Below are 25,209 nucleotides of genomic sequence, written 5' to 3' on the forward strand. Positions count from 1 at the left end.
TGTTTGCAAATCTAGCATCTGTCTAAGATGTTATCTCTAACCATTTGTTTTATTTTAATCTTTTGCATTAGAATTAACTTCCTCTCTTGAACTGCTTTACTTTTAGTTCCCTGTGGTGGAATTTTAACCAAGCGCAAAGGGACAATTTTGTCTCCTGGATACCCTGAGCCTTATGACAACAATCTGAATTGTGTATGGAAGATCACAGTGCCAGAGGGGGCTGGCATTCAAGTAAGCATATTTAAATTTCACTTCTTTTCACTGTTATGTTTGAAAAAAAATTTTTTCAGAGGTGACAGGATGTACATTATTTCTAAAGGTATAGCCAGTGCTTTTGATTGACATAGTTAAATATAATAGAAAAATAATAATTATTAATGTTTTTTACTTGCAAGTACTGTGTTTCCCCAAGAATAAGACCTAGTCGAACAATAAGCTCGAATGTGTCTTTTGGAGCAAAAATTAATATAAGACCCGGTATATTTTACTGTAATATAAGACCAGGTATAATATAATATAATATGATGTAATGTAATGTAATGTAATATAATATTGTATAATAATATAATACTGGGTCTTATATTAATTTTTTGCTCCAAAAGATGCGTTAGAACTGATTGTCTCACTAGGTCTTATTTTCAGGAAGCACGGTAACAGAAAAACAATGCAAGGTGACATAAGAAATTAGAAAAACATTTTGCTCCACATACCCTGGAATTTTGGGGTAAAAGGATTCGAAGGCTACTTATTTCAGAGGCTGCATTTTATCATTCTTGACCCAGGTTTTTTCCATCTCTCTGCTCTGCCTTCCTTAACATGCTGCCTTAGTCCTCGGGCTTCCTTTCTCATGGTCTTGAAATGGCTGCAAAATCTCTAAGCATAGCAGCATTCACACAGCAATGCCCAATGCCCAAAATGATTACAATGGTTAAGAGAACTTTCCAAGAAACCTTCCAGCAAACTTTCCCTCCCGTCCTGTTGATCAAAATTGCAAACATTTTCATTCCTAAGTCATGTACTGAGCAATAGCAAAATATATACTGTGGTTTGGCTCAAACAAATCAATATTAAGTGCCTGGATCAGGCAAGGGACTCAGCCTCCTCTGATGTACACAGCTTTGATTCGATTGAATGAAGCCAGTTCTCTGTTAACAAGGAAGAGGTATGCTATTCTATAGACAATCAGTAGTATCTATTATATTATTTCAATTGTGACCATATTTTAGGAGGGGAGAGGAATTTCACTAATTACTCTGTTTTACAAGGAGATTGTTTCTGGATAAATTGATGGCATTTGACTGCTGAATAACCATATACTCCAGGGAAGGTAATTATGCTTCACAAAATATTACATAGTTTGTATTTCTTAAAAATAATTTGATCCCTTCACCAATTGCATTATAAGGTTTTTCTTTGAAAACTTTAAATATATATCTGTTATGAAAAAATCAGCCAACACATCATCCATTAAAATTGAAATTAGATAGAAGTTAATTTTCAGTAAAAAAAAATAAAAATAAAATTTTGAATTTACCTTTATAATATTTCAGAAAATTAAAAAAAAATTACTTGACAGGTATCAAGAGTAAAATAAGTCAGTAAATCAAGTTTGCATATTTCTATTATGTGAAAAACCTGTGGGGAGGAGTGTATTCATTTGTTTGTCTGTTTATTTTATCAAAATATATGGGAGGGAGAATTCCAAAGGGGCTATATTCGGCTGTAATACAGTTATGAAGCAAAGAGTAATCTTTATGCAATGAACTGTAGAAAAAAATGTTGGTACTGAATTGTGTCAATTTAAAGAGTGATCATCATGAGTTAATATAACATCTCAAACAAAGTAAAATGGGATTTAGATGTCTGTATGAGGGATATCTGGTTTTCATGATTGGAACTTCATTACCTCATAAAACTATCCTGTTGTCATGATGGACAACTCCATCTAATGCAAAGCACTTCTGAACACTGACTGAATCGGTTACTGCTTCTTTTTAAATTTTTCACTTGACCCTCAATTTGGCTTTTTGTCATAGTGGGTCCTCAATCATTTGCTTGAGTCTTCTACCCCATCTATGTGTTTATTGTGCCAAAGCACATTGACAGTTTGCCCAGGTTCCTTGTAGCAAACTTCATTAGTTTTTTGGGGGCTGCTATAACACAGTGCTGTGAATTGAATAGCTTAAAATGACACAGATTTATTTTCTCACAGTACTAGAGGCCAGAAGTCCGAAATCAACTTTACTGCACTGAAACGAGGTGCTGACAGAGCTGGTCTGTCACCCTCCTCTCTCCCCCTATTTGGGTTCTAGGGGACAGTCCTGTCCTTGCCTCTTCCAACTTCTGGTGGCTGCCAACGTTCCTTGGTGTCTGACTACATCCCTCCAGTTTCTGCCTCTGTTGTCACATTACCTTCTCCTCTTCTGTCTGGGTCATCTCTCCCTTGGCACCTTTCTTATAAGAGTGAATAGTTATGATTGCATTGAAGGCCATCCGAACAATCCATGATAATGTCTCTCCTATGTCAAGATCCTTAGTCTAATCACATCTGAAAGACCATTTTTCCATAAAAGGCAATATTTACAAGCGCCAGGGATTATCTTTGGGAACCATTATTCAGTCTGCTAAACACTTATGTTTGGAATTAAATGGAAGTTTTTTTTTATTTGTTTTTGTTTTTCTGTTTAATAGGTTTTAGGTAATAGGTTTTCCTGGAGATGTCTACATTTTTGTTCTTACCACCACTCTGATGTCAATAACTCAGGGAAGAAAACATAAATTATTCTTAAATCTGCCCTCTCACTTCTTCCCCTATTTGAATAACATAAAATTCAGTAGCTTTTCCCTATAGTAGCACACGTGACATCTGGGTACCACTTTCTTTCATTACTGCCTCCAACCTGCTTTCGTCTTTCATTGCTTCTCTCACAGGCTAATGCAATAGACATTAAAATTCTCATTTCGCTTTTATTTCCCTCACCCAATGCAATACTGAGAGCACGGTCCTAATGATGCTCCTTATAACCCCTTCTGAACTTCAATGGAATACTCCTCAATTGCATAATTATTGCGGTGTTCAGTCTTTATAGTCTCTGTCTCTCAGAGTCTTCCTTAGCTAAGATACATTAATTCTTCATACACATTGGGCACTACCCTAAACTAAATTTAATTTTACAGCAAAATTATGAGTCATGGAACCTTAATTACAATAGTTTATGTAAGTAACCTAAGACATCACAATATTAACAACTCTTCAGGGGTTACATCCAGTAAAAGCCAAAGAGATGCTTGCGAAAGCTCAAGAGTAAAGGGAATCAGGAAGTTGCAAACCCAGGCATTCTAACTCTAATATCTTTTGTATTTATGCACTAAGCGCTACTTTTTCTAACTTTTCTCTACTTTTTCTAATGTGGCATGCATATTTCCTCTTATGTAAATACCCTCCACTGTGGCTAAATTGGATTACTGATAGTTCACTAAATCCCCCTCAAGGCTTGCCTCTTTTACATTTTTACTAACTCAGTAAATTTTATTTGGTGGAAAAACCTCTCAACACAGTTAGCTGATCTTTTTCCTATCCCTGAATTTAAGGGAAAGAAAATTCAGATGTGAGGAGAGAATTGATCATTGTTTAAGGAGGGGGTTGTTATATTGCAGTCATACAGCTTTAATTCTGGTCTTCTTCCTGTCCTGGAACACTGCCATTGGCATAATGCCTGTCACATAGGCAGGGTATCTGTTGCCATGTGGCACTCACCCCTGGAAAGGAGACACCAGCGTTCACTTGAATGGAAGAGTGATGATGGAGTATTTTGTGGATAAGAAATTTCTAATGAATGCAATTGTTATAATTATGTAGCACGTGCTTACATCTATAACAGACTTTAACTAAATACAATGAATTTATTTTAATGATGTTATTCCTTTCCCTTCTCCAAAAGTACAAAATATGTATTAAGCAAAGAGAAAAACAGATAATATCCACAGTTGTGAGGGTCCTGTGGGTTCTGGCAAAGCTCAAGCTGTGCCAAGTGAAGTGCAACAAAGTAACACATGCCTCTTTCTTTAAATAAAATTTAAGACGTGAGAGATTTATACTCCAATATTTCCCTTGTCAACCTTAGAGAGTTTCATAGTGATTTAGTTATTATGACTCCATTCATAAAAATAATCTTTGAAAGATATACCCAAATCAGTTACAAAGTATAATTTTTGGTCATTCATATTGAGACCTTATTGTATTAAAAATGTGCATAGGGGATAATAATGTTAATTTTGTTTTAAAATAAAATCAGGAAATTGGACAAAGGTTATACAAATAAAGAAAAAATAAAATGTATCCAAGATAATTATAGAAAAATATATGTTCTAAGGTCCTATATGCTTGTGGACCACAGACCTGGTTATTTCCTAATAGCTAAAAAAATCTCAAACCAGTGAGCAGAATTTAACACTCCAAAACATAAAAGGTAACCAATTGTTTAGAACGTGCGTTGGGATTCTAGCACTGAGATATTAGATTAACCAAAAATGTTTAATAAAGAGAATGCTCTGAGATGGTGACAGGAAAACTCAATGTTATACCTTAGTGAACACTGCTAGGTCCCCACCGGCTTTTCTTATGACAGTCAGCCCACGTAGACCACTGTCACAATGGCAAAAATCAGTCATTAAACTCCTTCTTTAAGGGGCCACCATGATATGATCCAGGCTTTGAACTTTCTCTTCTTAGGGGGTGTAGAAGTCTCTTCTTAGGGGGTGTAGATCTACTATAGTATATAAATTTTGTTGGAAATGTGTGTTCTTAACAGTAATTATAATTTCACAGGTGCAAGTTGTCAGCTTTGCTACAGAGCATAATTGGGATTCTCTGGACTTTTATGATGGGGGAGATAACAATGCTCCAAGACTTGGAAGTTATTCAGGTAAACAAGAGTTGAGCTTAGTTAAAATACTGTTCTACTTAATAATTTTAAAATTTATTTTTAAAAAGTGCTCCCTGGAATTCTGACTTAGTAATTTTAACTTGCTTTTTATAAACTATTTGCAATGAACTAAAGTTACAAAGTTAGAAGTTTGAAAGACTTGAAAGGTAATGAAGTCGAAATTGCTGTTTAACACTTTACTATAGTCTTATTATATTTGTGTATTTATTGATGCTTTTATGTTAATGGTAATATTTTCAGCTGTTCTTCAGCAATAGGATGTGTGGTATGCCCCTTTCCCTTAAAAATAAATACATAAACAAATGAGCAATGATAGTTAAAAAATAGTGCCTGGTAATTATGGTATATCCACTTAATAGACTGTTATGAAGCCATTAAAATAATTATAGAGATTGTGAATCACCATGGTAAATACTACAAGGTACTGTTGATTGAGCATAAAGAAAGTATGCAATTATTTCTATGAAATGAATAAAATTTTATAAAATGAATATGTACATATGTACCAAAACTAGAAGGTTTTTTAAGTTTATTTAGATTTTTTTAAGGTAATTTATGCAGTAGTCCAGCACCTTCCTTTAGCATATAAAAGGTGAAATGAAGTTTTTCTTTAATTTTAACTATAAGTTTTACATTAATTTTAACTATAATTTTTAAATCTAGAAACATGAACATTGTTAAACTATTAACTTACACATTTCAGATATACTGAAGTAAGTTTGAATGGTTTTAAGTTTTTAATAGATTTTTTTAAATTAAAGTTTATTGGGGTGAGTAAACTTTAAAGTTAGTAAAGCTGATTTTTAAATGGAGTGCGATAACCAATTTGTCAACCTCATTGTTGAGAAAAGGAAAGAAAAAATATCTAGAGTACGAGTGATTTTTGTTTAGGGATAAAAAATATTTTAGATACAGATTTAGACATAAATTTTTCCTGAAAAAAAAGTACATAATGATTTGAGTATATGTGTGTTTATAATAGATTAGGTGTGATACATTCTTAATAATGAAGATGATAAAAGTGGTAAACAACATGCTACTGATTACCAAGTGCTAACTCTGTGTGAGGCTTGTCATTCATTTCCCTCATGTGATCTTTCTAGCTGTTCAGGTATGTTATTGAAGCTCAGTGAGATTAAGTTTCCCAAGGTTGTATAGCTACTATTAGAATGAGATTGGGACCAAACTGGTGTGACTCCAGAGCAGAATCTAAGGTCCTCTGAGAGGCTAAAAAGACAGTTCCAGTGATCCTTTGAGTTACCTCTGTCTTCAGGGATTCAGTTAGGACACCAAGGACAGAGAGCAAGTTCAGGAAAGGAAAAAAAAGAAAGCAATCATATATTTTGTAATCAGTGTGTCCTGCTTTATTTTATAGAAGAATCACAGAGCCGTGCAAAGTGTAAAGTAAGAGTTACTTACCAAAAAAATGTTTGCAACACTATCAACTAAAATGTTGAACTTTATCTTATAATATAGAATTGACAGTTATTTATATGCTTGTCATTTGAAACTGCTGGAGTTATAATCTTGAGGATTTTAAGATTAAACTATTACTCAATAACAAGTTGTCAAGATGTAATTGGTTTAAGCAGATATTTTATTTTTTTCATCTGAATAATTAAAAAAAGACCTAAAGTTGATTGGCTTTAGAAGTTCAGAAGAACATCATTATTATGCATTTGCTGAAAGACAAGGTTAACACAAGCTCATAACTGGGATTTTGTGAATTCTAACTACCAACTTTGCTTAGTACAAAACTATATATATATATATATATATATATATATATATATATATATATATATACATATATATTTAATAAAGGGCAAAAATGAATATATCCTCTGAACCCTTAAAAATCTTAAGTTAGTATACCATAAAAAGCACATGGAAACTATCAAATTAAGTATATTATTAGCTTGTACCTGAAATATTGAAGTTCATACAAAATTCAAAACGTTTATTTTAGGTGACCTATATTTAGTGGTTTGATTTCACTAGTTCTGTTTGCTCCTACCTATTTTTAGGGAGCAATCTAAATTGATTGCAAAGGTCTGTCTTCTTGGAGAAAGTCAGGAGCAATAAAATGAAAGAGGAACATGGGGGAAATATTTTTTATTAAAAAATACTTGAAAAGCACTTGACTAATACATAATTTCAGTGATAAACTCTTGGCTGATTAGTAGTTAACTTACTTAGTTTTACTGTAGTATTCATTATGTGATCATTAACCTGCCTTTTCAATTATTATTTCAGGAACAACAATACCCCATCTTTTGAATAGTACGTCTAACAATCTGTATTTAAATTTTCAATCAGACATCAGTGTTTCTGCTGCAGGTTTTCACCTTGAATACACAGGTAAATATAACATCATATGCTATTCAGGAAAGTTAACAACAAATTTATATTAATCTTTAAATATTATTTTTCCAAATATAGAAATTAAATGGACTTTGTCAAAAGAGAACATTCAACTTATTTAAGATTTTGATGTTTTCATTCAGTTCAATTACAAAACTATATGTATAAATTTCTAATGATTTTCATTACAATTTGTAAGTATTTTCTTTATTTTTAATTGTAAGAACACAGCATGAAATCTACCCTCTTAATAAATTTTTATGTGCACAATACAGTATTATTTACTATAGGCACAATGTTATACAGCAGATCTCTAGCACTATTCATTTTGCATAACTTAAATTTTACACTTGTTGAATAGAAACTTCCCATTTCCCATTCCCTCCAGCCCCTGGAACCAACATGATAGTCTCTATTTCTGTGTTTGTCTGTTTTAGATCCATTGTATAAGTGGTATCATGCAGTATTTGTCCTTCTGTGTCTGGCTTATTTCCATTAACATAAAGTCTACCAGGTTCACCCATGTTATCAAACATATGGCAGAATTTCCATCTTTTTAAAGACTGAGTAATATTACATTATAGGTATATACCGGGTTTTCTTTATCCATTCATTTTCTAATGGCATTTAGGTTGTTTTTATATCTTGGCTATTGTGAATTATGCTGAAATGAACATGGGAGAGCAGATATCTATCTGAGATTGTGATCTCAGTTCTTTTGGAATTATATCCAGAAGTGGGACTGCTAAATAGGATAGTAGATCTACTTTTAACTTGTTGGAGAAACCTCCATAGTGTTTTCCATAGTGGTAGCACCATTTTACAGTCCCACCAACAGTGTATAAGGGTTCCAGTTTCTCCACATCCTCACCAACACTTATCATTTTTTTCTTAGAGAAATAAGAACATTTGATAGTTAGCAAAAGGAGTACAAATCAAACAAAATGTCCAGTTTTAAGCATTTCTGCCCCAAATAGCATAGCACAAAAATTCTTAAAGTCAATCACTAAAAAATACAAAGAGAAGTAAACAAAAATGTATTATGAAAATTTCCAAAATTGACACCAGTAGACAGAAATTCTAAATAGACCATTATCATAGGAGTAATATAGAAAATAGTCACATAAAAGCATCCTACACAAAACCATACCAGGCCAAATGGCTTCATACAGAAACATTACCAAACCTTCAAAGACCAGGCAATCCCAATGCTGTTTAAATAATTCCATACACTTTTTGTGGAATATACCATATATTCCCATACTAGTCTCAGTAGAAAATTACAAATTAAACTCTTTTATGACCAGGATGCAAAATTTTTATTTTTCCAGCTCATTGAGATTTAATTGATATATGACATTGTGTAAGTTTAACATATACAATGTATCAATTTGATACATTTATATATAGCAAAATGATTACCACAATAGGGATAATTAATACCTCCGTTACCTCATATAATTACCATTTGGTGTAGTGAGAACATTTAAGATCTAGTCTCTTAGCAACTTTCAAGTGTATAATACAATATTGTTAACTATAGTCACCATCTGTACATTGGATCCTCAGAAACTTATTAACTTTATAACTGGAAGTTTGTAACCTTTTGACTCATATTGCCCCATTTCTCCCAATCTCTAGCCCCTGGCAACGACCATTCTACTTATTATTTCTAAGAGTTCACCTTTTTTAGATTCCACATATAAATGAGCTCATACATTATTTTTTTCTCTGTCTGACTTATTTCACTTAGCCTAATACCCTGACGGTCCATCCATGTTGTTGCAAATATCGGGATTTCCTTCATTTCTATAGCTTAAACATAAATATATATCACATCTTCTTTATCCATTCATCTAATGACGGACAACACTTATGTTGTTTCTGTATCTTGGCTATTGTGAATAATGCTGCAATGAACATTGAGTACAGATGTCTCTTTGAGATCCCAATTTAACTTCCTTTGGATAAATACCCAGAAGTGGTATTACTGGATTATATGGTAGTTCTAGTTTTAATTTTTTGAGGAACCTCTATATTATTATTCATAGTGACTGTAGCAATTTACAATCTCATCAAAAGTGCGCAAGGGTTTGATTTTTGCCATATCGTCACCAACACTTGTAGTTTTGATGATAGTCAGTTATTCTAACAGGTTTGAAATGACATCTCATCGTGCTTTTGAGTTACATTTCCCACAGGATTAGTGATGTTGAGTACCTGCGCATGTACCTTTGGCCATTTGTAGGTTTTCTTTGGAAAAGTGTCTTTTAGATCCTCTGCCCATTTTTTAAAATCAGATTCCCCCCCGATTTATGAGTTCTTTGTATATTTTGTATATCGACTCCTTATCAAATAGGTATTTTGCAGATTTTTTTTCTCATTATATAGGTTGCCTTTTGATTTTGTTGATTGTTACTTTTTCTGTGCAGAAACATTTTTATTTGATTAGCCCTTATTTATTTTGCTTTTGTAGCTTGTGTTTTTGGTGCCATATTAAAAAAATCGATGCCAAGATCAATGTCAAGTAGATTTGTTTTCCTATATTTTCTTCTAGGACTTTTATAGTATCAGGTCTTATGTTTAAGTCTTTAATCTATTTCCAATTAATGTTTTTAAGTGGTGTAAGAGAGAGATTCAATTTCATTCTTCTACATATGATTATCCCAGCACCATTTATTGAAACCATCCTTTCCCTTTTGAGTATTCTTGGTTCCCTTGTCAAATGTAGTTGACTGTATATGCAATGGCTTATTACTGGGCCCTTGACTCTCTGCCATTGGTCTAAGTGTACATTTTTATGCCAGGATCATATTGTTTAGTTTACTATAGCCCTTCTAATATAGTTTGAAATCAGGAAGAACAATGCCTCCAGTTTTATTCTTCTTTCTCGGGATTGCTTTGGGTATTTACGGTCTTTTGGGGTTCCACATGAATTTTAGGATTTTTTTTTCTATTTATGTGAAAAATGTTATTGGGATTTTGATAGGGTTTGTATTAAATATATAGATGCCTTGGGATATATGGACGTTTTAACAATATCAATCCCTCCAATCCAAGAATAAAGAATATCTTTCCATTTATTAGTATCTTCTACAGTTACTTTCATCAAACTCATAGTTTTAAGTGTACAGATATTTTAGCTTCATGCTTAAATTTGTTCCATTATTGTTTTCTTTTTATGCTATTGTAAGTGGAATTGCTTTCTTTCTTTTTCACATATTGTATTGCTAGTGTATAATAGCACAACTGATTTCTGTATGTTGATTTTGTATCCTGCAACTTTATTAAATTTGTTTATTGTAACTTTTTTTGGTGGAGTTTTTAGGAATTTCTGTATAAGAGATCATGCCATCTGCCAACAGAGATAATTTTACTTTGCCTTTCTGGTTTGCAAAGGCAAACATCTGCCCAAAGATGTTTCCTTTTTTCCCCCTAATTGCTCTGGCTAGGATTTCCTGTACTGTGTTGGATAAGAGTCATGAGACCCTTAGTCTTGTTCCTTGTCTTAAAGGAAAAGCTTTCAAACTTTTACCAGTGTGTGTACTAGCTGTGGGCTCTTCATATACTTTATTATGTTGCGATAGAGATCTTCCAGAGCCATTTTATTGAGAGTTCTTATTGTGACAGAACATTGTGTTTTGTCAAATGCTTTTCTCTGCATCTATTGATAGGATCATATGATTTTATCTTTTTTTCTATTAATGTGATGTATCACATTTACTAATTGTACATGTTGAGCCATCCTTGTATCCCGGGTATAAATACCACTTGATGATGGTATAAGATCCTTTTAATGTGCTTTTGAGCTTGATTTGCTGGTATTTTACTGTGTATTGTTGCATCTATATTCATCAGGCATATTGCCTTGTTGTTTTCTTCTCTTGTCGTTATTTGGCTGTGGTATGAGGGAAATGCTGGCCTCATAAAATAAATTTGAAATAATTCCCTCTTTAATATTTTGGAAGAGTTAGAAAAGGATCAATGTTAATTCTTTAAATGTTTGGTAGAATTGACCCATGAAGCATCTGTTCCTGTATTTTGCTTTGCTGGGATGTTTTTAACTACTGATTCAGTCTCCTTACTCATTTTGGTCTATCCAGATATTCTATTTCTTCATGATTCTGTCTTGGCAGCTTGTATGTTTTCAGGAATTTTCTTTTTTTCTAAGTTATCCAGCACGTTGCTGTAAAATTGTTTATAGTACAGTCTTTTGTGATCCTTTTTTGTTTCTGTGGTATCAGTTCTAATGTCTCCCCTTTCATTACAAGTATTTTTTTGCATTGTAAAAAAAGGAACTGGATCCTGTAGAAACTTGAAAACTGAAATGGGAGTAAGTGGCTTTTCTTTCTGGCATAAAAAATATATATTTATCTCCCAACTTCCTATAAAATTTTAGACACAAAAAAAGGTTTACATACCCAAATTAAATACATATATAAGTGTCTATTTTGCTACATAAAGTTATCACAAGTGTAATTGGGTGGTTATTGGGTAATTTAGGGCTTACTTACTGTATCCCTAGAATGCAAGCTTCAGAAAGACAGGATCTGCCATTAATACAGGACCATGTCCATTTAGGATATCCTTTTGTCTCTTGCACTGAGTTCAATCTCTGCATCTTAAGTATTCAAAACACATTTGTTGGCTGAATAATGAATGAGTGATACAACACCTAGAAATATAAGATAACAGATATAAAATATTGGCATGTATCATTGACATCAGTATACTTAGACTGATGCTGGTGTTTAAAAAGTCAATTAACAGCCCAGTCCATACACATTTTGCAATTCTGTTGGCTTCTGCTTCCTGAAGGAATCCACTGAGTATTATTTTCTCAACCTTACTTTATCCAGGCCACTCAATCCATTACTGTAACATCATTACCTATACTGGAAGTTCTGAGAGAAAAGAAACTCCCTGTGAGGAAAAACAAATAAACAAGCAAATGAAAAAAACAGAGACTACAGTCATAAACATGTACTGAAAAAAAAACAAACAAAAAACTGGTTAATTGATTTTTTTACAGTATTTTTGCTTTTATATGAAGTTTATTTTCTAGTTATTGCTAACCTCAGACATAATTAGTGTATCATTGTAATTTGAATAGATTACAAATCAGTAAAGAAGATTTATTCATTTATTCTTTATTCGACCAATAAATATTTTAAAACACCTACTCTATGTCAGGTACTATGCTCAACATGGGAAAGGCAAAGATAAATATATCACAGTATCTTTTTCTGAAGAGATCACATCTAGTAGAAAAGACAGAAAGATGAAGCAATAATACAGTGCTGTGAATACAGGAATAGAGATGGTTATGGTAGAATGTACAAAAGCAATCAGCTCAATTTAGGAAGTTCAGGAAATACTTCAAACAACAGGTGACACTGGCTGAGTCTTAACAAACAAGCAGGAGTTTTACAGTTAGACGAGAAGAAGTGGGTATTTTCAGCATGAAACTTCAGACTTGGAAAGTGCTATGCTATATGTCATGTTAGAATTGCAACTGGTTCAGTAGGGTTGAGCTAAGGTTTGAGGCAGCACCAGGATCTATAGCTGCTTATATAGGTAAGAGGAGTCCTGAACGTTATAGAATAATCATAATCAGAAATTTGAATTTGTTATAAGCGATGCATTTCAAAAGCAGCTTATGTTTCGATAGTTATTCATCATACAGATCATTAAATTCTCATAATCACAAAGAAATTAAAGAAACTCTTTTAAGTCCCTTGTATACAACTTTTGCATTTCTAAAATGTTTTCTTGAATGTCAAAATGGTCCTTTAGTTGTATAAGTAACATAAGATCATTAAAATTTAATGGGATTATTTATCCAATTATCTGTAATAATCTGAAACTCTTCTATTGGTTAGAAACTCTTAATTATGTTCAATAAATGAAGGAAATTGAGCTATATCCTAATTAACAGGTAGTGGGTGTTAATATACGTAGTAGCTTGTCCCTTAGTCAAAGAATTGAGAGTTTGAGAGCTCTTCTTAAGGGAAAGCAATGACTAGTGGGTTTAAATCTCACAATTTTTGGACTTAAAAACCAATTGGCAGAAAAGGCATACTGGAAATATAAATTAAGAATCTTTAAACATGATCTTTAATTTAAAAAGTAAAGTTGAGTACCTAACTGCATCAAGAAACATCTAATAAGAACTGTAGAGGGATTGGAAGATGAAAGAGATGAATCAAGTTTAACCTTGTTATAGGAAACGTTTTGTTTTCCTATATTTGTAATTATTTATCCAACTATGTCATAACTAGTTATTTCTACAAAAAGGAACATTCAAGGCATGCCAAAATTTTCTAAATTAGTTATCTGAATTGAACTCAAGAATGTGGGAAAGAACTCATCATTGGTAATGAATGAGCATAAGAACAAATGATATATCAGTGTATTTTGTGTACAGTACTTTAAATAATAAGGCTAACAACTCTCCTAATGGTCTGGAGGCTACTCACAGGGAATGGCATTTAATTTGCTAGCTTTGAAATCACGTAATCTCAAGTAAATGTTTACAAAATGATGCTTTGTGTTCAAACTGATCCCCAGATGCTTCCTAAGAATTTTCAGATATCTGGATTTTTTTATCCAAGAGAAAAACAAACCAAAAATAATTGATACCATATTTAGGTGATCTAAGGACAATTTTAACTGTATTTTTCAAAATCCAGAAGGTGCAAGATTATTAGAAGATGATAAGATGTTCACCATTTTTTTTTTTTTTTAAACATTGTGTCAAGAGGCCTTAACTAAGACATCAAAAGATTTGCTGAATGTTTCAATTGGAAGAAAATTGTGAAAAACTCCCTGGATTAAAGTAAATATAACAAAAAAAAAACAAAAAAAAACAAAACAAAAATACCATTATTACAAAAAGTCTTGTAAAGTTCTATTAAAACATTAATTTTTATTAAACCATAACTTAACAGAAGTTAAAAATATTTTCTACGTAGAAAAAGGCTTTTCTCTTTGGAGAAATTAAATGCCTTAGTAAATTGTTACTCTTAGTAATTACTGTCACATAAAAATACTCCAGTTTCATGTGCTGTTTTTAAACAAAGTGAGTGAATTTGAATTAAAATAGGAACTATTTTACTGAACTCAAGGGCTTCATTTTACTTGCATGCCTCAAAGCCAAAAGAACCCGGAACAGGAATTTGCAGCATAGAAAGCTGAGGTTTATTTAAGGAAATGGCAGGAAGCCTGGAAACACAGGTGAGCTCCCGTTCTTAAGACCTGACTCCCCAGTGGCTTGTAGGTTACAGATTCTATAGGGCAATATCACAAGCCACCATGGGTTAGGGGTTTGAGGGCATGCTGGGATCTGATTGGTCAGAGGTGAAGTAAGGGTAATTAATTAATTATTCAGATCTTTAGGACAGTTCTGATTTCTGTTCCAGAGTCCTCCTCTCCGTTTTCATGGGAAAGTAGCCACAAGTTCATTCCACCTTAGGGCTCAAGAACTGAAACGTAACTTAGGTCAAAAAGTTATTTTTAGCCTGCCAGAGGCCTAGACTTTGTGACCATTAGTCAGGTCCAGGATTCTGTCTTCTGCTGCCTCTGGTGTGGCTGGTTATCTGGGAAAGGCTAGGTCTATGAGGAGAGGCTATATATATATATATATGGAGAGGAGAGACAGAGAGAGAGAGACAGAGAGACAGTGAGACACAGAGAGAGAGAGAGAGAGAGACAGAGAGACAGAGAGACAGAGAGACAGAGACAGAGAGAGAGAGAGACAGAGAGACAGAGAGAGATGATTCCTAGACCTAGCATTTAAAATTAAATTTAGTCAAAGTCTTAAAGACCCTCGGTTTCAACTATACATAAAAAATGAAGAAATATAGAGAAATAGATGAGAAAAAGAGAGTTACAGAGTATGGAAAAAAGAGGGGCAAGTAGGACAGAGGGACAAAGAAGAGAGGAAAGACAAAAATGATACATTTGGGGGACAGTACTGAAATCAGTGCTAGTGGTGTCTAATGTTCTTTTAAGTACTTAAAAAGATTTTGGAATACTCTTCATGTTTTCAAATACATTGTCTAATTAATGATTGGGCATTAGCATAGTAGTTGCAAAATATTAAGTGCAAGAGAATGGGGGAAATTTGAACAAGTGTAGGAAAACGGGTTCTTAGTATTATCACAAGAAAAATTCAAGGACACATCAAATAAGTTGAGCAAGCAGTGGATTTATGAAAAAAAAAGAAGAAGAGGAAGATAGTACACTCCCAAAATGGTGGGACCACAGGCCAGGAGAAGAATAACTGCCCAGAAGAACAAAGAAGGCTAGGAATTTATTATTTTCAAAATGAGGGTGCAAAATATTCGTGGTTTAGGGGTGGTGTTATAGGCGTTCCTAGACAGGTTCTCATTGACCACTCATTCGTTTTGGAAAGTAGGATTTCCTTGGTCCTTATTTGGCTCTTGTCAGAACTGTCATGGCGACACAGGTGGTGGAGATTTTCCCTGCCTGCAAAGCTAATAATATTAGAATCCATTATAATTAGGTCAAGTTCACCGTGAGGGTCAAAATGGTGTCCTGCATCTGCCCTTGGCCACAGAAATCTCATTCTGGCTGGTCTGGTAGCTGCACCTTTTCTTAAGAATGATCTCATCTCCTCCCTCCTTTGTGTTCCCTTCACTTCCTCTTTTCCTTCCTCCCTCTCTCTCCCAGCGGCCCTATTCTTTCTGCTTATGGTAACACACGGAAATATTAAGTACAGCTTTACAGAATTAAAATAACGGATACCTTCTGCTCTAGTCTCTAAAAACAAAGTTATAAAACAAGCTATGGCAGGATGTTTGGCTACTTTATTAATAACAGATTGAAAAGCAAATATGACGCATTTGGTGGATCAAACACTGCGTAGAGCAGCTGTGGTTTTGGTACCATGTCCAGCAGAATTAATTCAAAGGCTGCCTGATCACTCAGTACTCACTCCAGTGCACTCTTTCAAGAAGCTCTAGAGAATACACCCAAGCACAGTGTCTTTGTTTGCAAATAAGTAATCTTGTTTGTCGATAGGGCACCATCATGTTTGTCAAGTTTCAAAATGGTAGTCTTCCCTTGGTGGAGAATTATCTATTTTGTGGGTAATGCAAGAATCTGTTCATTTGTGGAGGCAGGTTGTATTAAGTAGACATAAAAGTTTTAAAGAAGCACCTTATATATTCAGAAGCCCCCAAAATTATTGGTTGAGGTACAGGAACACAATAGCTTCTGTAATAGAAAATCGTGTTTTTTAATGAATATAAACAAGGACCAAAAGAAAAATAAATAAATAAATAAATCTAAGTTTTCATGTGAAGAAAAAGCAAAATGCTTAATAGTTGGGTACTGGGAAAAACACGTGTGTGTGTGTGTGTGTGTGTGTGTGTGTGTGTGTGTTTTATAAACAAGGTAGTTATATTAATTTTTCTCTATTAAGACACCTATTTCACTTCATATCTTTAGTATTTCATTTGTGACAGTCTCTAAGATAAAAGTTCTGCCCACAGGGTAACATAAGGAAGGAATCACAACGGGCAAATAACAGTCTCATAATCACACGTCAGCACAGTTGCAGAAGACATTAAGGTTTGCTATAAAAATAACAGATTTCATGAGTTTTCTTGTTTTTTTCTGTTTGTTTGTTTTTTTGTTTTGTTTTGTTTTTACCAAGAAAATAGACTCTTTCTATATTCCTAAAGGATTATTTTCAATAGTAAAAATTTCAGGAAACATGGCAGGTATACATCTGTCTTGGGAAATGGAAATTTGGCTGAGATTCCTTCCAGCAAGTATTTTCTGTCTGATTTTTCTGCTCACTCATGAGGTTTTCAGATAACAAAAATACTACAGATTATCTGATGGCACAGTTACTAGACAGGTATGCCTTGATTATTATTAATTTACAAAGTAAATGATGACAAATAGGCTGATTTTTATCTACAGTACTCTTTCCCTCCTTGAACTTGAGATTATGACATTTTAACTTTGGAATGCCTGATTATCATCATCATCTTCATCTTCATCATCATCTTCATCGTCATCATCATCATCATCATCATCAAATAAATGTATCTCCTAACCAATCATTCTTCACATGCGTTGGTCTCATTAATATTTCTAGAGGTCCATTTTGATCATTTCATATCATTGTTCCCTATTACCTACTCAGGAAAGGCAGCAATTTATTTCCTTCCACAATTTTCCACTTCCATATTGCTTCCCAATTATAAGAAAAACCCAGTTGTTTATTCATCAGATATTTATTGAGTACCTACTAAATGCTGGCTTTATTTTCTAAGTAAGTGCTACAAATTTGCATAAAAGCTAGCCCTAAAATCCTTCAGACTTATTTGGGAGTAAGGACATACAAACAAGCAATTGCAAAATTCAGTGTATTCACTGTTAAGTATTGTTTATGTCAGTCAGTACTTCTCTGATAATCACGGGTTGTAGTCATTTTGAAGTCTTGCTAAAAATCTAGATGACAAGACCCCACCCCAGAAGGTCAAGTTAGTTTTTCTGCGATTCAGCCACGCATTTATACTTTCTCCAACTTCCTAAAATTACTCTTACAATAACCAAAGTATGAAGACATCTTGTATAATTTAAGTGATGACACAAATGAGGTAGTTATCAAATCTGTTATGGGTTACTGGTGGTGGAGTCAGGAAAGACTTCACCACGAGACAAACAGAAGTCCTTTTGGCATATAAGATTTAAAGTATAGATGTAGAAAGAGCTTGCTAGTTTGAAGGGACCTCCTTGAATATAGGTGACTTTAAGAGCATTTATTCTGGAATCAGACTTATGTTTCATCAATGTTGGATTTTTAAAAGACCCTTTTATTTCGGAAAGTGGAGAATTCATTGCAGGGAGAAAATAGGCCCAAGGAAAGGAGTTGCAATGGTTCACATGAGAAACTCTGAGGTGGTTATTGTGGTCATGTAGATGAAAAGTTAACAAATTCAGGAGATAAAGAGATAAAGGTGAAAAGATTTATGGCCTGTTAGATGTTGGAGATTGGAGGGGAGGAGGCATAGAGGATGGTTCATTCTGGTCTTCTCTTTTCATGTTTACTTTAGATAATACCATTTTTCTATATGATCACAGTTTTGTTGTACTCCACTGTAGAGCTGATCTTTCATTGCTTTAGACATTTTCTTAGGTAATGAATTAAATAAATCAAGATCAACATAAGCACTTTTATTTATCTGCAATAATTAGATCTCATACCTTGCAGTGAGATCTGGGAACCAAAAGTATTTTCTAATCTAACTCATGATAATTTCAGTATAGGTATTATGTGCTTTCAAGAGTGAAACTTGGGGGGCATTTGAGATCTTGCTCCCCGGCATATGCCAGCAGTTACCTCAAATAAGCTCTTATAAAAAGAAAACAAAAGAAAAAGAGTTAAACTTGTGTGGAAGGTGCATTAATATGGTGCTACTTGAAAAGTAAGAAAAAAATGACAAATGGGTATGTTTATTATGTGTATATATTTTTCATATTTATAGTCATGCTGTTCAAACTATGCTCTCATGGAGGTGATAATTGTTCCATAAGTACACTGATTCAGGACAATTTTTCTAAATTATCGATATATATAGTAAGCTAGTAAATATAAATTTGGAAATTTACTTCAATTTTTTCCTGAAACTTTGATGTTTTCTACTGATTTTATGCTAACAAATTCTAACAAATTACCTGATATGTAAATATGTAACCAATATTAATGTAAAGATTAAGAAAAATAGTCAATTGTGTTTTCTGTTAATAACACAAGGGATTGAATATTAAGAGAAAGAAGGCAGGCAGAATGGAAGAAGACATATTCTAGTAACCTGGGGAGACACAAGGAGAAATAAGGCAAATATACCAGATCTAGAGTTTAGAGGACACATTTCTCTCTGCGCAATAAAGAGAAGCTAAAACATTAGTTAAGATAGTCTGATTACTATTTTGCTATTTTCTGACACAAATTATCAAAAGTTGACAGAAAGCTACATTATTCTTTGCCTTGGGTATGTGTGCGGGTTTAGTAGTAATGCAAACAGATGTAGCTTCTCTGAGTCAATATATTGTTTTCAATTTTTTCCTATGTAAAGTATATATATATAGTCTCCTAATCTGCAAGAGCACTGGAAGGTGGAAATCAATTTTTAAATTGACAGTTTGTATTTTTTGTTTCATTTTGTTTCTAAGCATATGTGATGTTGGTTGTAATTACATGTCTTGCACAAATATATTTGTTGTAGGGAATATGTCCCTAGTGAGTAAAATACTGTTAAATATACTGTGTTTCCCCGAAAATAAAACCTAGCTGGACCATCAGATCTAATGGGTCTTTTGGAGCAACTATTAAGACCCGGTATTATATTATATTATATTATATTATATTATATTATATTATATTATATTATATTATATTATATTATATAAGACCCGGTCTTATTTTACTATTATTTTTGCTCCAAAAGACGCATTAGAGCTGATTGTCTGGCTAGGTCTTATTTTGGGGGAAACACGGTATCAATTGTGAGAAGGCTTCACAAAGAGAATTTGTAATTTGTACTTGCTCTGCCACTTGGATTATGGCAGAGCCTCATCATTAACAGTTTGTAATGACTATTTGATTCTAATACACATATGTGATTTCCTTTACATTTCCTTAAATTTGTTGAGGCACAAATTTGAATTCCACTAATGAAAAATCCTAAAAGGACAGTGGAGCATCTATAAATCAATGAGCAGTTTTTGGTTTTGAACTTATAAACTGCACATGTTTGAAAAGGGGAAACTGCATTTAGTAATGGTGTTCGCAAATTTAGAGGTGGTCAAAGATCTCAGGACATAGTCTCTGAGGAAATCAGAGGCACATGTTACCATAGTGAACACATTTTTTTCTGCCACACCTGAGAGCACTCAAGATATCTGCCACTAGTAATTTTACTGTAAATACCTACTGGGAAAGCTCAGGTGGTCTGAAAAACATCTTTTTTAACCCATGCAATAGTTGGAGGGTTTGTTTGAATACTCAAAAGTATAAAACTAGTCATAAAACAGTAAACACTCAGAAATGTACCCTTTACCTCTAGCTTATAAATCAGGAAAGATTCAATTCAGCACAATAGTTCTTTTACTGCTTTCCATCTTGAGCAATGTACTTAAGCGATAATGCATTAGTTCTTAACAAATTTATATTTATAATCACTAAAGATGATTTCCTCCCTCGGGCTAATTAGATAATTGATAATTTGAGAAAAATAGTGATTTTAAGATTATATTTTTCTTGAACAAATTTTCTTGTTCTAATTAGTTTATGCACATCATCTCATAAAATATTAATTGTAGAAACACCTCCTGCCCAAATTAAATCATTAATATTTGTTATTTCTAATTTCAATAGCCATTAACTCAGAATATATTACATACAAATAAGTGTAATTGATTTTTTAAAACACGTTTTATTCATTAACCCTATAAGGCTATTACAGTTTTATTATACTTTGTTTCCTCTTCTTTTAATCAAAATTTTTTACATTCTCATCTCATTGCCCTTTCACCTCTTTATGCTGTTGATTTATAGATTATTTTAGCCTAAGTTTCTGAATTCTGGAAACATTGTGTTTTTGTATTCCTAAACTTTCTCTAGTTTTAGTTTTATGTTGTGCTAGTAACACTGCGCCTGGTCTCCTGGGTTTTCTCACAATAAAGCCCATAATATTTTAGTTGTACACGGAAGCTTTTCATTTTGTGTCAATCATAATACTCAATGTACTTAAGTTCTTGACACTTTATACAAGTGTTTATCTATTTTCTTTATGTTCCCTAGAGTATTTCTTTGAAATACGTTGAGCTTAGACGTACAGAAACATACTCTCATAACAAAAGAAAAAAATACCCTTTATTTAGAATGCAAACTGACAATCTTACCTTCACGTTTAAAACCATTTAATAATAATGTTAGTTAACATTGTCTGAGAACTTACTATGTTCCTGGCACTATTCTAAGTATTGTGCCTGTATTATTCTTTAAGTATTACAATATTCGTACGAAATTGGTATTTTTCCATCCCATTTATAGGTGAGGGAATTGTCATATAAATCACCGACTTTACAAAACAAAGCAAGAAACTAGTGTAGCCAGGTTGCACACAGAGGTTGTGATTTTAATAACTCTGAATTGTCCCTCCATACCCACAGAAGGAAACTACAACTCCCTACATTGGCTAAAGACTGTTCACAATTTATATCCCACCTCTCTTTTCAGCTTAATTTCTTGCTGCCTTTCACAAAATACTACATTGTGTTTAGGGGAAAACACTCCCCCTCTTTTCCATAAAAGAAGGGGAAAAATCACTTAGAACTCCATTCAGTTACCATGACATTTTTGTCTGCCAGCACATCACACACCTTCCCCCTTATTATCATAAATTGGTAAAATATATAATTTTTAAGTACTGACATAGGTTATTCTCTGTGAAGTAATTATTTAAACAAAGGACAGCCTTCATTTATTGTGATTGTTCTGCTACACTGTGATCATCTTTTAAAGTAACACCCTTTCCTGCTCCAGAAAGCGTTCCTTTGGAGCATGGTTGTTTATGTTGCTAATCGAGCTTAGCATTGTTGTCGTCTAACAGGATACACAGTATACAATAGGTGCTCACTAATAGCGTATTTAATGAAAGAATGGTACCTACATGTCATATTCCATTTATACTTTAATATAGCATTATTCTGTAGGCTGACTTGTCATAAATAGTATCTCATTGAATATTCACTTAGTTGTTCACAGTATTGCTAAATTAAATGTTAATTAAGGTAAACATAAGTAAAGTGGGTAAAAAAAAAGTTAAGGATCAAGGTAAGTATGAACATAGCCAGCATCACAACATGTTTCTAAAGAACTGCTGCGTGTCAGTGATTATTAAATATTAGACTGGTTCCTCCTAAAAAAGCTTATCCACAAACATTCAAGTTACATGTTACATACCAGGTATTTCAGGCATATTTGTTTAGTAGATTGATTAATTAATTCCAAAGTACATTTTGTCAGGAAAAAAGTCTGCATGCTTACTATTGCAGTTTTCTTTAAGTTCTCAAACTAATAGACCAACTCATATTGAATTCACGCTTTGATTATCACCAACTTCTACGTGATTCTCAAATGGTTACGATGATAAATGTGGAATGGCAAATTATAATTCAGGTATATTTAAAAACCCTCAAAAGTAGCATAAACATAGTAATAATAGTTCTTTTGTATCCATTAGTTAGAGAAAATTTTTAAATTGAGGACATATAATATATTTAAAATAACAAGATTTTCACTTCCACCGAATACAACCTCTTGTGCAAACACACGTGATTCAATTCCTGTTCCTATCTCACATGAATGCAAACCCATAATTTTTCATCTTTTTGGTCTTCATTTTCAATAAATTTATACATGTGTTGCCATGTAATATTCATGAAGGAGTTTTTCCTTTTACAAAACAATGTTACTGGGAGTCTTGGCAGTAATTAAGCTTTGTTCTCCTCCCTGTTTTCTTCTTTCGATGCATTAAAGACTACTTAATATCATTGTGAAATACTAGTATATATGCATACACACATATTATATATTATATAATACATATATTGCTTATTATATATTATATATTATATATTATGTGTGTCATTATATAATTCGAGTTGTCTGATATAAATTACATGATGAATAAGATTTTCTACTCCAGATTGATTGCCTTGTGAACCGAATTGGAAAGATTAATATTTGGTTATGAACTGAGTTGGAAATATGAACTGAGGTTTTAATGTTTTCAGCCAGGGTAATTGCCTACAGTAATTTGACAGCAGACATAACTCTATGCATATGATATGGATTTGTCTCTGGATTTATTTCTGTTTGTTTTTGGCTACAACGGCAAATTAATTGAACCAATTACTATTAAAAAAAAAAAATACCCAAAGAGCATCTTTGATTGCAAAGAAAATAATTTTACAAAATTTATACTCATGAAGCTAAAAATGACTCAATATTTTGATTGTCTTGGTTAAGCAAGGGAAAACTCTTTACAACATTTAAAAAAAAATTAATTTTCTTTGTTGATTCCTACAAATAACCTACTGGTTTCATCACTTATAAAGAAATGAAACATAATTGTTAAAGAAGATATTTTTCAATTACGATTTAATCACTTAGGTTTATTTGTGTAAATAAAAAACTGACTATAAAATGTGAACTGCTGGATTTTAATATATTTATGTTTTATTTTCTTTAGTGCACATACAATAATTGGCTTCAAAAAAATGAGAGAGGCCATTAACATGTGACTTCTCTTGCTTGTCTGATTACCCCATCATCTTACTTTCTTCCCTGAAACAATCATATTTAACAGATAAATGGTCCATCTCAATTTCTTCTAGAAAAATAGAAGGGAGAATGTTCTTGTATCCCTAAATTTTCTGCTAGCACTAATGTATCCAACAGTTAAGTGATTTTATTATTTACAGAAATAATTCATATTCATTATAATTGTTTTGGAAATGCAGGAAAATACAAGGAAGGACACACAAATCACCAAAAACTTCATAATCAAGAATAACCACTGCTACTATTTGGCATATCTTCTTTTGGTCATTTTTCTCTGTGATGATGTACATATAAAATTTTTAACCTACAAAATTGCTATCATTTTGTTTATAAGAGTTTGTATCCAATTTTTTAAGTTAAAACTCTTTCATAAATAGTTTACTATGTCTGTGTATATTAAGTAAACCTTACTTAAAAAGGAGGGTCTCAATATCTTGGCATCACTGTGCCATAGTTTTATTTACCCTCCTCCCAGAGGAGGAAATCACTTCTAGTTATTGATAGTGTTCTGTGTATATGACCATGAATGGATAACTTGATAGAAAGCAAACAGAAACAAACTTGCACAGAATTTGGCCTTCTCAGTAAGAATGGCTGTGAGAATGACCTTAATGGTGAAGAGTAATAGATATACTCTTTAGACTCCCAAGAAACTAAGATTGTACTGAAGGAATATGAAATCATATCAACAAGACAGATATGTTTATAACATAACTCATTTTTTGTATTCAGTAATTCCTGAAAACGGCTCTATTAAATCAGATATGTAATGTGCAAGGCCCACTTATGGGTATTAAATGAGATTAAAACAAATGTAAGACAGTTCTGTCTGTTCTTGGATCTCAAGATACAGTTGAGGAAGTGGCACTTTAACCCTAAACATTTTTAAAGCAGGTCACAATTTAATGGTAACTTTCCTTTCCTTAGTCCATAAATTCAAGATTACAAAAAAAAAATAATAATAAAAATCAAGAAATATGGAACATGATATATGTTTAGAGACATGGCTAATTGAGGCAGCTGGCAGTAGATTCCCATCCACAGACTCCCTTAATCTCGTTCAGGATGGCATCAAATGCATTCCCCAATGATCAGTTTGCTCATCCTCTTTACTGCCTTACATTCTGATCTAATCTTAACTCTATCAAGTTGCAGCTGTTATGCTATTTTCTATCCTTAAATGTCACCTAATTTGGTATGAGTTTTAGCTACTCCGATTATTCATTGTATTAGTAGATGCAGAATGTATCTTCCATTTGCAAAGATAGAAGCTTGTAGTTATTAAGAAATAAATAAGAATTCACTTTCTTTATTATACCATTAATTCATCCATACAACCAAAATTTATTGAGTGCTTCTTTAAGATGTTGTGCTCTGAGCTGCCCATATGGAGCTTCCCTTCTCAGAGGAGAGATAAACACTGAACAACTAATTACACAATTATTTATTCCTTATTAACTTATATTAAGTGCTACAAAAGATATGTAGTGATTGGTGCTATGAGAGCAT

At 32.9% G+C, this 25,209-nt stretch overlaps 1 protein-coding gene across 5 annotated transcripts in view; it reads left to right on the forward strand.

Annotated features, from left to right (window-relative positions):
- CSMD3 (CUB and Sushi multiple domains 3) overlaps positions 1–25,209 on the forward strand; it is a 1,092,836-nt gene that overhangs the window by 933,069 nt on the left and 134,558 nt on the right. For all 5 annotated transcript variants that reach the window (XM_088798979.1, XM_088798980.1, XM_088798981.1 and 2 more), the window contains 3 exons: positions 107–231; positions 4,829–4,925; positions 7,203–7,307. In XM_088798979.1, coding sequence (XP_088655105.1) covers positions 107–231; positions 4,829–4,925; positions 7,203–7,307 — 327 coding nt within the window. The remainder of the gene's footprint in view (positions 1–106; positions 232–4,828; positions 4,926–7,202; positions 7,308–25,209) is intronic.

The sequence above is a fragment of the Rhinolophus sinicus genome, chromosome 6 (genome assembly GCF_057876585.1).
Source record: "Rhinolophus sinicus isolate RSI-liver-muscle chromosome 6, RSI-T2T, whole genome shotgun sequence".
Lineage (NCBI taxonomy): Eukaryota > Metazoa > Chordata > Mammalia > Chiroptera > Rhinolophidae > Rhinolophus > Rhinolophus sinicus.